Genomic DNA, 13,272 nt, shown 5'->3' with positions numbered 1-13,272 from the left:
TCTGTGAGTCATTGTCAAAATTTTCCTTGTCGTGACTACAGTCCCTCCATCATACACAGAGAGCTGTGTTGTGTGACCAAGTAACAAATGCCCTTTTGTGATTATAGTGCCTACAGCTTTGGGAAACTAAGAATTGGTCCAACTGCATGGAAGGATAGTTTATTGTGAGAATTGGTCCAACTGCATGGAAGGATAGTTTATTATACAGTTTAAAACCGTGGAATATTCATTGACTAGAGTTCAGTTGGCTCATTAGTATTCTAAGCATGTATTCCTATTGTGTACATCACGATCCTATTGAGGGAGGTAGCTTGTTAGTTGTAGGCTGACTTGAGTCCCTTTTTTCGCCCTTGCCTCTCAGTTGAAATGAACTTGTTTGAAGATCAAAACTACTCTAGCCATAGAACATACAAATTCTATTGTTTGTAGTACCTCTTTTCATGTTCTATTGTATGTCATCTTGGTTTTTAAAAAGAAAGCCTATAGTAAGTAGAAAATATCTGTCTTTGTGTTTTTTCCAATTATTTGTATATTTTGACGTTTGTTTAATAGATTAGCATTATTTTTTTTGTTCTATGCTGACCATACATCTGTCTAGAAGCCCACAAAACAGATGACACACTAAACAAAAACATGTAATTTGTTATGAAATGCATACATTTAGGTATAGAAAATAACATGCATTCTAAAGCAATGTAACAGGGGCACTGAGCCCTCTTGTAATTTCTGAGAGTCCACTTAATAGTGAAATGAAAACTATATTTCAAATCATTCCAGACTGTCAACTTTGTATCCAAATACATGTAGTCACTGAAGTTCAGATGCAATATGTATGAATGAATGAATGAATGAATGAATGAATCTTTATTTACCTACTAATAACATAGCAGCCATCATGTGTTCAATGTGCTTGTATGTACATTTCAGAATAGTTGGAGAAAAGCTAGAAAATAGTCATATTATAATTGAGACTAGCCACTCAGATACTTAGACATTTATCAATTAACAGCTGCTCTTCTTGTAAAGAAAAAAAAGTAATATTGAGGGAAACTACAAAAAATATGATGAACTGAACAATCCAAAAATAAAATGAAATTTATCATCAAGTGAACCTAAATTACATCTTTTACAAAATCTTAAATCAAAAGAAACCTTTGGAAATTTTCTCTGTATTAATTGAATGTTGTGTGATCTAAGACGGTGTATAGAAAAAAGTCAGTAGTTTTGAGTTGAATAAATGTAAGTGTATTCTCCAGAGAGTAAGGTACACTCAGTGCACCAAGATGAAACATGTAGAAGACAAGTACAACACTCATGTATGCAAATGGGACTGATCAAATCAGATATTTGACGCCATAATGATATTTTAATGCTCTTTCAATACAAAAGTAGGTTTTCAGATTATCACAATGAATGCAGTATTCTGAAAATGGGACTTGGGGAAATGAAAATCAACCGTTCAATTACTGACAAAAGTGAATTCCTTCACAGAACTCTTCCTGCTGCCTAGCAACATATCATCTTGATTATCGTTTATCCACCTGATGTCAAGTTGTTTTCTGTATCACCATGGGAATTGACTAATCCTGATGGCTAATTACTGTCAAGCCATGCTCTATAAAGTGTTACTGATGCAAAATAAAATTAGTTCATTCAGGCGAATAACTTTGACCCCAAGATTCTATGTTTGCTAACTCTTATACACTTAAATGTTCAATCATTTTATTCTGGGTAGTTTACAGTAGGTTAAGTATGAGGTTCTTTCTTCATTGTTGAAGAATGGCAGTTCAGATAACGTGTTATCTAAAACTGAGTAATGAAAAATGACCACTTTGCATGTTAGAATAGTAATCTGACCTCAGTAAAAATGATTGTAACATATCTGTATACAGTACTTTCTCTCGTTATGGCCATAAAACAGAAGCTGTGTTTTCCATGGCAACTTTGGTAATTTGGTCCTTGTTTTAACTGTTGTTTCATATTGCTATATCCTTGTGTTATTCAAACTAAAAACATATGGACTATGGCAATGAGTAACAGCAGTAATGTACAATACATTTATAAAGATGGTAATATGAGATCAATTTGGGTACCAATACATGAAATAAAAAGCAACCACTCTGTCAATCCAATCCCCTTTTTGTATGTTTGACCACGTCTATTCCACTATGTCATCTTAGATTTGCTTCTTGATTAGTGTATATTATGTATAAATTGTACATCGATGATAAAGTCAAAATGGAAAAAAAAAATGTCTCGGTTACAGACTGTCACTTTACTGCAATGATTTCTCCTTGCTTCATAGAAGACAAAATTGTTATCACTGTGACAGCCTTTCTCAGTGTCCGTCAGGTATGTCCTCCCTAATTTTAATAATGAATGTACAATGATGACAAAGAAGGAAGAGGAGTCATTTGTGAGTATAAATTCCCACTCACATAAGGTCAGGTTAGATTTGAGAAACATTTTTTCACGATTCATACATACGCAATGCAAATTTATAAGACACATTTCTGTCCAGTTGATCAGTACACTAAGTCATTGAGTAGAGATTTAATGAAAAAAATCTATTTGTAACTTATTAATTTTACATGAGACTTATTACGCTGTTGAGAAAAGAACTGTTTTTGATAACATTTCTACAAATTTTGCATATATTCTGTTCTTTTACTCCATAATTATTATCTGACCACCCACTTCAGAGTAGAAAGTGTGAAATTACATAAGTATAATGTTTTAAAAGCATAGTACTTTAGTCATTTATACAGTGTAAGCCCTAACATATTTGCATTTCTTGACTCTAGTGACTTGTACATGTTTGTATGGTAATTTATTGTCCATCTATGCATGTGTCATCATTTGTGTGTGATGACCATCCCCAGGGAAGTCAGGCCTGTGTTGTCAGTCAGATACACTTGAAAGCACACACATATATTATATACGATGAGGACAGGTTCTTACAGAGGTATTAGTGTCAGATTCAGAAAACTCTGAAATAAAATCATCTCTACATTACTAAAATCATTTTGAGGGCAGAGTTTTGAAAAATTGCTTGTGGGGAAATTCAAGATATTTTTTTACATTCCTTTGTGGTCAAGATATAGGAATTGGTGTTCATATGAAATGAGATGGGCTGCATATTATTGAGAGCAGTTCAACACTGCAATGGGATTGGAAAGGAAACCGTAACTAAGGAAATTTTAATTATGTTTTAGTGTTTTGTCTATTTTCTCCTCAAATAATATTTGAATTGTTTTTTGAGATGGACATATGTTGGACTGAGATTAGAAAGAGAATGTGACACCAAGAAATCATGATCTTAGTAGATAAGAAAGAAAACTGAATGAATATGGGTCTCCAACGGTAAAAACCACCCAGGTTCCCCTGGATTTCTATGTGGGGGTTCCCTTGGTGATCACCCAAGTTCCTCTGACTTCCTACATGGGTCTCCAACAATAAAACCACCATGGTTTCCCTGGCTTTCCTACATGGGTCGCCAACAGTAAAAATACCTAGGTTCCCCTGGCTTTTCTCCAAGAGTCCCCAAGGATAAAATCCACCCGAGGAACTCATCCGCATATCTGGCTGTATACAGGGGTTCTTGAGGTAAAAAACAAAAATAAATGAAAGCCAGGGAACTTCCCCTTGCTATCTAAAATCTAAAAAAAGGTTCCCCTTTAAACTTTGGTGTCAAAAATCTTACACGGGAAAACCCATAAAATGATACTGATAGGTTTCAGGCTAACCTCAGCCTGTGTATAACATATATTGTATACATGTACTTGTAAAGAGTTGACAGTTGTGCGAGCAGTGTCATATTATATATCATAATTATATGTCATACCAGACTTTCTACACTAAAATAAATCAATATACTATATTCATACAGTAATATCAATTGAATGGTTTATATAGTTTCAAGTGGTACCATATATTGGCAGTAGATAATTCTAGCCTGGGTTGCAGAAAAACGTGAAGGTCTCAGGTCAGAAGATGACATTAGTCGTCCAACATTTGTCTGTGAGAATTGAGGATGGTTCTCTGTTCTACTTTCATCAACATTTGTCAGTATTAAGCAAGCGTGGTCTTAGCAAATGATATACATGTATTTGGAAGTAATAAAAATGGTCACCATGTATTTGCTTTTTTCAGTGAAGTCTTCATGATAGTGTTTTTGCAAATGCTATTCGGGTAGCAATGATATACTATGTGTTTTGAAGACCAGATCTGGACATGCTTTGCACAGTTTCCAAACTGTTCAGATTTCAAATTAGTCCATTAAGTTCTTCTGCTGTAACCTACAGGTTTTTGTTACAGACAGGATAAAAGCGTAAAACTGTTTTGTTTTTTGTACGGTTTCCCTATAGATTACACCATAATCTTGGGTTGAAACTCTGATTACATGTAAATGTGTTTGAAATACTGTTCTTTGTGTAAACATAAACATATCACAGATTATGTTTATGAAATCTTGGCTCACTCTTAAAAAACTTAGGAAAACAAACTAAATACCAAAATTTGTGGTCAAGATGATATTTGTGATTTGTGAAACTTTATCTTGTTTTAGACATGTAGAAACACTTTGCAATACTATCAGTATATTACTAATGATGTTTACAAAAAAAAAAAAATGATAATAAAAAATTTTTGATCAAAATAATTCAGGAAGCTTTTCCTAAGAAACTACATTTCTGAATTGTAGTGCATCTTCCTGTCAGATAAAAAAAATTGTCACGGAAATTTTTGGTCAAAGTGATATTTATGAAGCCTTTTCTGGCCACCTACATATCTGTACTGTAGTGCATATCTTTGTGACTATCTTACTGCTAAATTTACAGATATAATAAAAAAAATTACTGCTGAAAATTTTTGTCAAAATATTTGATGATTTTTTTCTAGTTGCCTATATTCAGACATTGTAATATTATATCTCAGCAAGTACACAGTCTAGTTGTTGTTATACAAATACAAGTACAAAAAACATAACGAATGCTGTGTGCATTTGAACATTAATCTCAAACATTGAGCACTGTCTTAAAACAATGTCTTAAAACAAGTGATAAAATTCATAGGACGTAGACAGTGGTTTCCAGACAGCTCAAGGCGGGATTAACCTTTGACCTCAAGTGGCATGTAGTATTTCCATTATAACCTGGTAAAGAGGTAGACGACAGAGCCATAAGGAGATTATATCCATGGAATACAAATTACTCACTCACTGTGAAAAAAATAGCTTTGATGTGTGGCCAATTGTCGCTACTATACTTCTAGCTTTTATTTATAACATTGCTGGTTTTTGTAAAAAAAAATTATAAATCTTGTAATTTTCAGAAATTTTTATTTAGATTTAAAGTTTTTAAAAAAATTTTGTTCAAATTTATGTAGAGTATCTGAAGAGTTCAAAAAATTGTGCAATATTACTTAGAATTATTTTTTCAACGTAAAATTTGAGGAATTACATTAGACATATATTTGATAGGAAGGGAAAACATTCTCAAATTTGGTATGTGAAGTGATACCTTATTAAAAGCTCCCCACTGTGTGATAAAAACAAAACCATATTGATTATGCAGGCTATAATATTTGTCTTTTGGGGCAGTTTTGTTTCATATTCTGTTGGATGACTTTCTCACTTGTGATCCCATCAAATCACATTAGTTGGTCTTTTATATTTTGAAATCAGAATATTTTACCATAAATCAATACCATAATTGAGCTATAATATGAATTCGTAGTTCCAACTAGGAGTACTAGCTGTTAACATTGAAGGCTGAGTTCATCTAACTTGTAGTATTTTTAAAGTATTGTGTGTATTGTTTTTCTGTTAAATTTCTTTGTAGCATGTAATTTTGTAAAAAGTAAATTTTAAATGCATTTTGCATAGCCCATAGCTGTTCTGAAAACATCTTACTTATTTTGTCAAAAAAATTGAATTTTGGTCTGTATGTGAAATAGAATGGTACATGGTTGTATATAAGATAATGCTATAGTTGAAATATGTTTTAGTTCAACTTGCTAACCTGTTCAGCTGATGGTAGAATGGGAATTTATTTGCAGGATAAAATATTTTGTTGTGTTCACAAGAAATAACACCCCGTACATTATACTATTTGTCTTTTCAAGAAGAACTGTAAGTTTGAAATACTAAATAACCATATGTTACTAAATTACTATCTAGACCTAAATATTCCAAAGTACTCAGAACTATAGCTCATTAAATTCATTTGGGTGAACATTCACTCTTATAGCATGTTGTACTTGTAGCATATGTTGTACTGTGCTGTACTGTATTGAATTTGCTCTGTTCTGTAGGTTGTGCTGCAGTGTACATGTATAGTACAATGCAGTTTATTGTATCATATACCCAGTGTAGTGGAATGGAAATATCACCTGAATCACACAACCACGTACATTGACAGTGAAATGTTTTGGGGTTTTTTGCAAAACGTAAAAACAGTTAATAAATTAACCAAGTTAAATCACTGTGCGAATGGATATCGATAAGTGCGCCACTTACCATATTTGGGCAAAATGTGCTGGGGCGATATACAGAAAATTATTACCCGGATTCAATGCATGTGCTTTCCATTGCATTGCTTTGGAAGTGATACTGGGTATATGATAACATCCAAAAGTTGAGATTTATTGATATTCCCTGGTATCATCATCACCTGTTATAATCAACATCTAAACTCTCCATCATGTTGGAGCTAAAAATCTAGCAATAGCGGAACTAAATTAAAACTATTATAATTCTTTCTTTGTTCAAAAAAATATGAGTGTATAAGCAAATATTATGAAATGATATGTACTTGTCTAACTTTGATATTATAATTACCTGACATCTGATAGGCTATGTCAGCCATCTTTTAATTGTTATATACTCTCTAATAGAAGGTCATCGTAATCATAAATATGAATATATTGATCAATTTTGTATGAAGCATGTCATTTATGAATAATCTTTGTAAGACGAGCCAAGGTCGTCACAATATAGATTATCCATACATTACGATAGGTTTATTTCCATGAAGTCAATATAGCATATATACTGTACTATATGGTTGCTAACGTTCTGTTCTGTTGGCTAGCTTATTCTACCCTCTGGCAAGAAATTATATGGCTGCTTGGATTGTAATTAAAAATTCCACGGAATGTAAACATTTGGAGAAGTCTCCATATTTATGACTGACATGGGAACATCATCAAATGTGGGTGGTTTAATGGTTGTCAGTGCATAATGACAAGTGATGACAAAAGCAGCTTACTGACCCCTTAGGCTGATGAAAAAAACCTTACTCATTGATTGACTGGAAGGTTCCGTTTAAATCATATTTATGAGGTCAAAATTTGTTATTTATTTTGTATTGTTTTTCTTTTGAAGGAAAGGATAGTTGTTGAATAATTTAACAACGTTAAAAATGACTCTCAAGTCAGCTGATAAATTATTTGATTTCTTCATTTGCAAATTTGTTGTGCTTTTGTCGTAAACTATACAAAATGGGATACAGTACAGCTCAATAATCCCATATTGATTTCTTAGCCCAATGTAAATCTGATGCTAATACTGGGTTAAACCTGGTCTGAGCATAGGGATGTTGGCATTGCTGCTAGAGCACATACTGCAAAAATATTAATGCCAGTCCAGTTTTGACACTGAGCTAACCCCATGCTTATCCCTGTTGGATGGAGGTTTTCTTGAACAGTGCCAATTATATGGAACAACTGTAAATAAATGAATACAAACATATCTATCTACCTACCTACCTACATCTACCTACCTACCTACCTACCTACCTACCTACCTACCTACCTACCTACCTACCTACATACATACATACATACATACATACATACATACATACATACATACATACATACATACATACATACATACGCATACATACATACATACATACATACCTACCTACCTACCTACATACATACATACATACATACACACACACACACACACACATACATACACACATACACACATACACACATACACACATACATACATACATACATACATACATACATACATACATACATACATACATACATACATACACACATACACACATACACATATATACATACAATATACATGCAGACACATATATACATATTGTACATGCATAATTAACAAGATCATTTAATTCTAATGGTATGTGTCCTAAGGGATGACCTTGCATACATTATCCATTGTTCCTTCATTACATTTGTTGGCAGAGACATCATCATTAGTAACCTTGAAGTTGTATGTAGTCACGTAATGACTACAGTTATAAAAAGCATGCATTCACATCATGTCACTGTGTATTAAGACCTTCAAAACTTAGGACGCCATCACAATTTACATTAACATAGCCAATCAACCTTGTAAAATATTCCATCAAAACATACTACAGGAAAATGGACACGAGTTTGAAAATCTAGCAGTGAATTTACATAGCAGTTTCTGAAAGACAAAGAAAATTTGAAATAGATTAGGCATATTGAGGAATGCGTTAGCTGAGAATGAATTTGAATCTCAATAGTGTGAGAGTAAAGTTGTAATATTTGATAAAGTCAGTCTTGTCTGTGTATGTTTTATGTTGTATTTGTGAACTAGACTAAGAAGTAAAGTTCGTTAACGTTGTCACCCTAAAAGTAAAGGTTTTGGAAAAGTAACAAATTCAATAAAATGGTTTTGTGATAATTATCTTATTTCTATTTGCCTTTTCTTTTATAGTTCTATTTGAGTTGCCATGACCTGTTTATGTATTTATTCCTAAGCAAGGAATAGCTATTTATTTATTAATTTTTTTTTATTTGATTAACATTTTGCAGTGAGTTTGACGATGAAGAAACATCACAGGGTGCTACTACTACAAAATATGCCAAGTAAGTCAACCAATGAAATGCTTTTGACTTCAGTTTGCCCTCTGTTGTCAATGTAAGACTTGGTTTTATTGGCTAGTAGTGGTTTACTTTTAGTTTCAAATGTGCTTTGAGTTGATATTGATTCCCTGTTTTTGTTTGTTTGTTTGTTTGTTTGTTTGATTAGGTGCTTTGTAGTCCCTCCAAACCTAAAGGCATAATCAGTAGAACTTCTTAACTTAATAATGTGTTAAACAAATCTTTCTCAATAAACCAAATAATTTAATGGTCTCTGTCTTGTAATACTTCACGTTTACATGATACAGTAGGAGTGTGTGTGTGTGCTGTGTTGTGTGTGTGTGTGTGTGTGTGTGTGTGTGCTGTGTGTATATGTGCTATGTGTTTGTTGTGTGTGTGTGTGCTGTGTTGTGTGTGTGTGTGTGTGTGTGCTGTGTGTATATGTGCTATGTGTGTGTGTGTGTGTGTGCTGTGTTGTGTGTGTGTGTGTGTGTGCTGTGTGTATATGTGCTATGTGTGTGTGTGTGTGTGTGTGTGTGTGTGCTGTGTTGTGTGTGTGTGTGTGTGTGCTGTGTGTATATGTGCTATGTGTTTGTTGTGTGCTGTGTGTGCGTAATATAAACCTAAAACCTCTACTGTGTCTCTATTGTCTTTCCTATCTATCTATCTGTCTGTCTGTCTGTCTGTCTCTGTCTGTCTGTCTGTCTGTCTGTCTGTCTGTCTGTCTGTGCATCTATCTGTGTGTCTGAATGAGTGTATAAGTGTATGTGTATGTATATGTGTCTGTCTGTCTGTCTGTCTGTCTGTCTGTCTGTCTGTCTGTCTGTCTGTCTGTCTGTCTCTGTCTGTCTGTCTGCATCTGTGTCAGAGTGAGTTAGTATGTGTATATGTGTATGTATGTATGTATGTATGTATGTATGTATGTATGTATGTATGTATGTATGTATGTATGTATGTATGTATGCATGCATGCATGCATGCATGTATGTATGTATGTATGTATGTATGTATGTATGTATGCATGCATGTATGTATATATGTCTCTGTCTCTGTCTCTGTCTCTGTCTCTGTCTCTGTCTCTTTGTGTGTATGTGTCTGTGTGTCTTTCTGTTTTAATGTTTTAGGAATAATACAGACAAATTAACCATTTTAAACTTGGTAAGTTGTAAATGTAAATAGAAATAAAATAGTATCCATTGACATTTAACTAAGAATACTTTAAGCCTAAATAGTCAAAAAAAGATTATTCAGTTAGTTAAACAATTACTGTCTCTAGATGACCTAAAATCCAGTTATTTCTATCCTGTGTGTTATCATTTCACCCAAAGGTATAAATATTTAAAACGGATGGTATTGTTTTCATTAAAAAACCCTTTCCTACACCTGTTTAGTTTTTGCTTCTGCTTTTGCTTTGCTACACACTTTTCTGTTTGTATTTTCTTTTGATTCTTCTTTAAACTTGGATGCAGGAACGATGAAGAGAGTAGACATGACGATAAGGAACGCTTTGCCAGGTAAGGCTGGCTAAGTGGGTCCTGTCTTTGCTTGTCCCCCTAACACGCTGATTAAAAATCTCTACTGTGTTTCTATTGTCTTTCCTTGTTACCTTGTCATTTATGTTGACAATAAACATTAGTGCTATAATGTAGCTGTACTAATCTAACTAAAACTGCTGTTGTGTGAGTGTGCATATTCTAAAGGCGGCCCTCTAGTGTCAGGTTTTAGAAATTTAGGTTGATGTGTTGTTTCTACTTTTTTTAATGGTTTGTTTGCACAAAATTACATTTTTTCTAAAATCTTTCTTTACTTTGTGACAAAATGTTGGTATAACGGTTGCCAAGGAAAACATGTTTACTCTTTTCAACTATTTACAAACTTTGTGGGCATTTATTTCTGTTTGATGCAGAGAGAACCACAGTGAAATTGAAAGACGTCGACGAAACAAGATGACAGCATACATCACAGAGTTATCTGACATGGTACCAACATGTAGTGCACTGGCCAGAAAGCCTGACAAACTAACAATTCTACGCATGGCGGTATCACACATGAAATCTCTTAGAGGTAAGCCCATAGCCACAACCAGTAGTACGAGAAAGGGATCTTCACCTAGAGCCAACTCCTGTCTTTCAGTATTTACTGACTGCATGAAGTCACTGTGCAGTGCCCTCTAATAAAAAAACCCAATTTTTTTGTTTTATGAAAACCTTGATTTTTTGTGCTACAATCCCCACATTGTAAGGGATGATCGTGCAATTTCGCACAAGCTCAATAAACGAAAATCGTTCATTTAGTACAATAGTCCCTCCCTCTCCTTCTAAACGAACATTCACAAGTGTGATTTCACACGTTTATATACGATGTAAACCATGATGAAAACTTTACATTAGAAGAAATTTTTATCAACATCTCAGTGGTAAATACACTGATGAAGGTGTGAAAGTTCTGAAATTTGGTTTGATTTGATTTGAAGTGTGAAAATGAAGTTCAGCATTCACAGTGATGCCAGACCCCTTCCCCCTAATGAATGAAGTTTGCATCAGATACAAGGCGTATGTATTTATTCCAATTTGACAGGTACTGGTAATACCAGCACAGAGGGAACTTATAAACCCTCATTTCTAACTGACCAGGAACTGAAGCATCTGATTTTGGAGGTAGGTAGATGTAGATAGATTTAAACAGAGAGACAGTGTTCTTCCTCAGGTAATGAAGTAACAGTGGTGACAAGCCCACCTGCAATTTTCAAGCAACGTCTTGGTTCAATGTTTGATTGATTGATTCAATCTTGATTCATTGATTGAGAAATCATTGAAGAAGGGGCAAAATATTGAAATTATGAATACACAAAGTATTGATGTCACATATCCCCCTCAGCAACAGATCACATTAATGTTGTCACTCACAAATTACCCAGCTGTTGTTTTCCTAGTCTGTTACACTGCATGAAAAGTGGCATTTCTGGATTCATACACACGACAGAAATGCAGTATTTCCAGATTTTCGGCAATTCCATTCTGTGACCGTCTTGTATACAGAACCAGAATTGCCACCCTTTCATGCAGTGTTATTGTCATTGTTATGCTGAAATCTTTGGCTACCTAAGTGGCCTCTGAACTATGGTTATGGTACATTAAGCCTTTGCCATATTTTCTAACCCCCTAGGCTGCTGATGGATTTTTATTTGTGACCTCCTGTGAGACTGGAAGGATAATTTACGTTTCAGATTCTCTCACACCAGTGTTGAACCAGACACAGGTTTGTACTACTCATTTCAATAATTACCCACTTCAAGTAAAATTTAAGTAGAATTTATGATCTAGGTGTGAAAATCCACTTGCTTGGCAGAACTATAGTAAAAGTTGGACCAGAACAAATGAATGATCTCATGTAATCAGTATTAAAATAATACTCATGTGATGACCCAGGATTGAAACATGGCCCTTTAAACGATGTCACCAGACATGAGTTTGTAGTAACAGTGTAGTGATTAAAATGCCAAATGGAGAATTGTGAAACTCTGCTTCACCATAAATTTATTTTACATTTTAAGAAATACGCTAAACATTTATTGGAGGCAATTCAATCCTCCTAATAACCTGTGTAATAGTTGTTGATGGTATCATGTACACTGGCTTGATGTCTGTATGTAAACAATACACTCCTAATTACCTGTGTAATAGTTGTTGATGGTATCATGTACACTGCCTTGATGTCTGTATGTAAACAATACACTCCTAATTACCTGTGTAATAGTTGTTGATGGTATCATGTACACTGCCTTGATGTCTGTATGTAAACAATACACTCCTAATTACCTGTGTAATAGTTGTTGATGGTATCATGTACACTGCCTTGATGTCTGTATGTAAACAATACACTCCTAATTACCTGTGTAATAGTTGTTGATGGTATCATGTACACTGCCTTGATGTCTGTATGTAAACAATACACTCCTAATTACCTGTGTAATAGTTGTTGATGGTATCATGTACACTGCCTTGATGTCTGTATGTAAACAATACAATCCTAATTACCTGTGTAATAGTTGTTGATGGTATCATGTACACTGCCTTGATGTCTGTATGTAAACAATACAATCCTAATTACCTGTGTAATAGTTGTTGATGGTATCATGTACACTGGCTTGATGTCTGTGTGTAAACAATACAATCCTAATTACCTGTGTAATAGTTGTTGATGGTATCATGTACACTGGCTTGATGTCTGTATGTAAACAATACACTCCTAATTACCTGTGTAATAGTTGTTGATGGTATCATGTACACTGGCTTGATGTCTGTATGTAAACAATACACTCCTAATTACCTGTGTAATAGTTGTTGATGGTATCATGTACACTGGCTTGATGTCTGTATGTAAACAATA

The 13,272-nt window shown here is 34.1% G+C and overlaps 1 protein-coding gene across 3 annotated transcripts in view; it reads left to right on the top strand.

The window, feature by feature from the left end:
• LOC144443901 (aryl hydrocarbon receptor nuclear translocator 2-like) overlaps positions 1-13,272 on the top strand; it is a 56,762-nt gene that overhangs the window by 30,673 nt on the left and 12,817 nt on the right. For 2 of the 3 annotated variants that reach the window (XM_078133502.1, XM_078133501.1), the window contains exons 3-6: positions 8,836-8,889; positions 10,790-10,947; positions 11,461-11,540; positions 12,049-12,141. In XM_078133502.1, the coding sequence (XP_077989628.1) occupies positions 8,836-8,889; positions 10,790-10,947; positions 11,461-11,540; positions 12,049-12,141 (385 nt within the window). Of the gene's footprint in view, positions 1-8,835; positions 8,890-10,352; positions 10,398-10,789; positions 10,948-11,460; positions 11,541-12,048; positions 12,142-13,272 lie in introns of all 3 variants that reach the window. The other variant, XM_078133503.1, reaches the window with a different exon arrangement.

Source organism: Glandiceps talaboti, chromosome 12, assembly GCF_964340395.1.
Source record: "Glandiceps talaboti chromosome 12, keGlaTala1.1, whole genome shotgun sequence".
NCBI classification, from domain to species: Eukaryota; Metazoa; Hemichordata; class Enteropneusta; family Spengelidae; genus Glandiceps; species Glandiceps talaboti.
The sequence above is the reverse complement of the archived record's forward strand: the minus strand, read 5'-3'. Positions and strand labels throughout refer to the sequence as shown.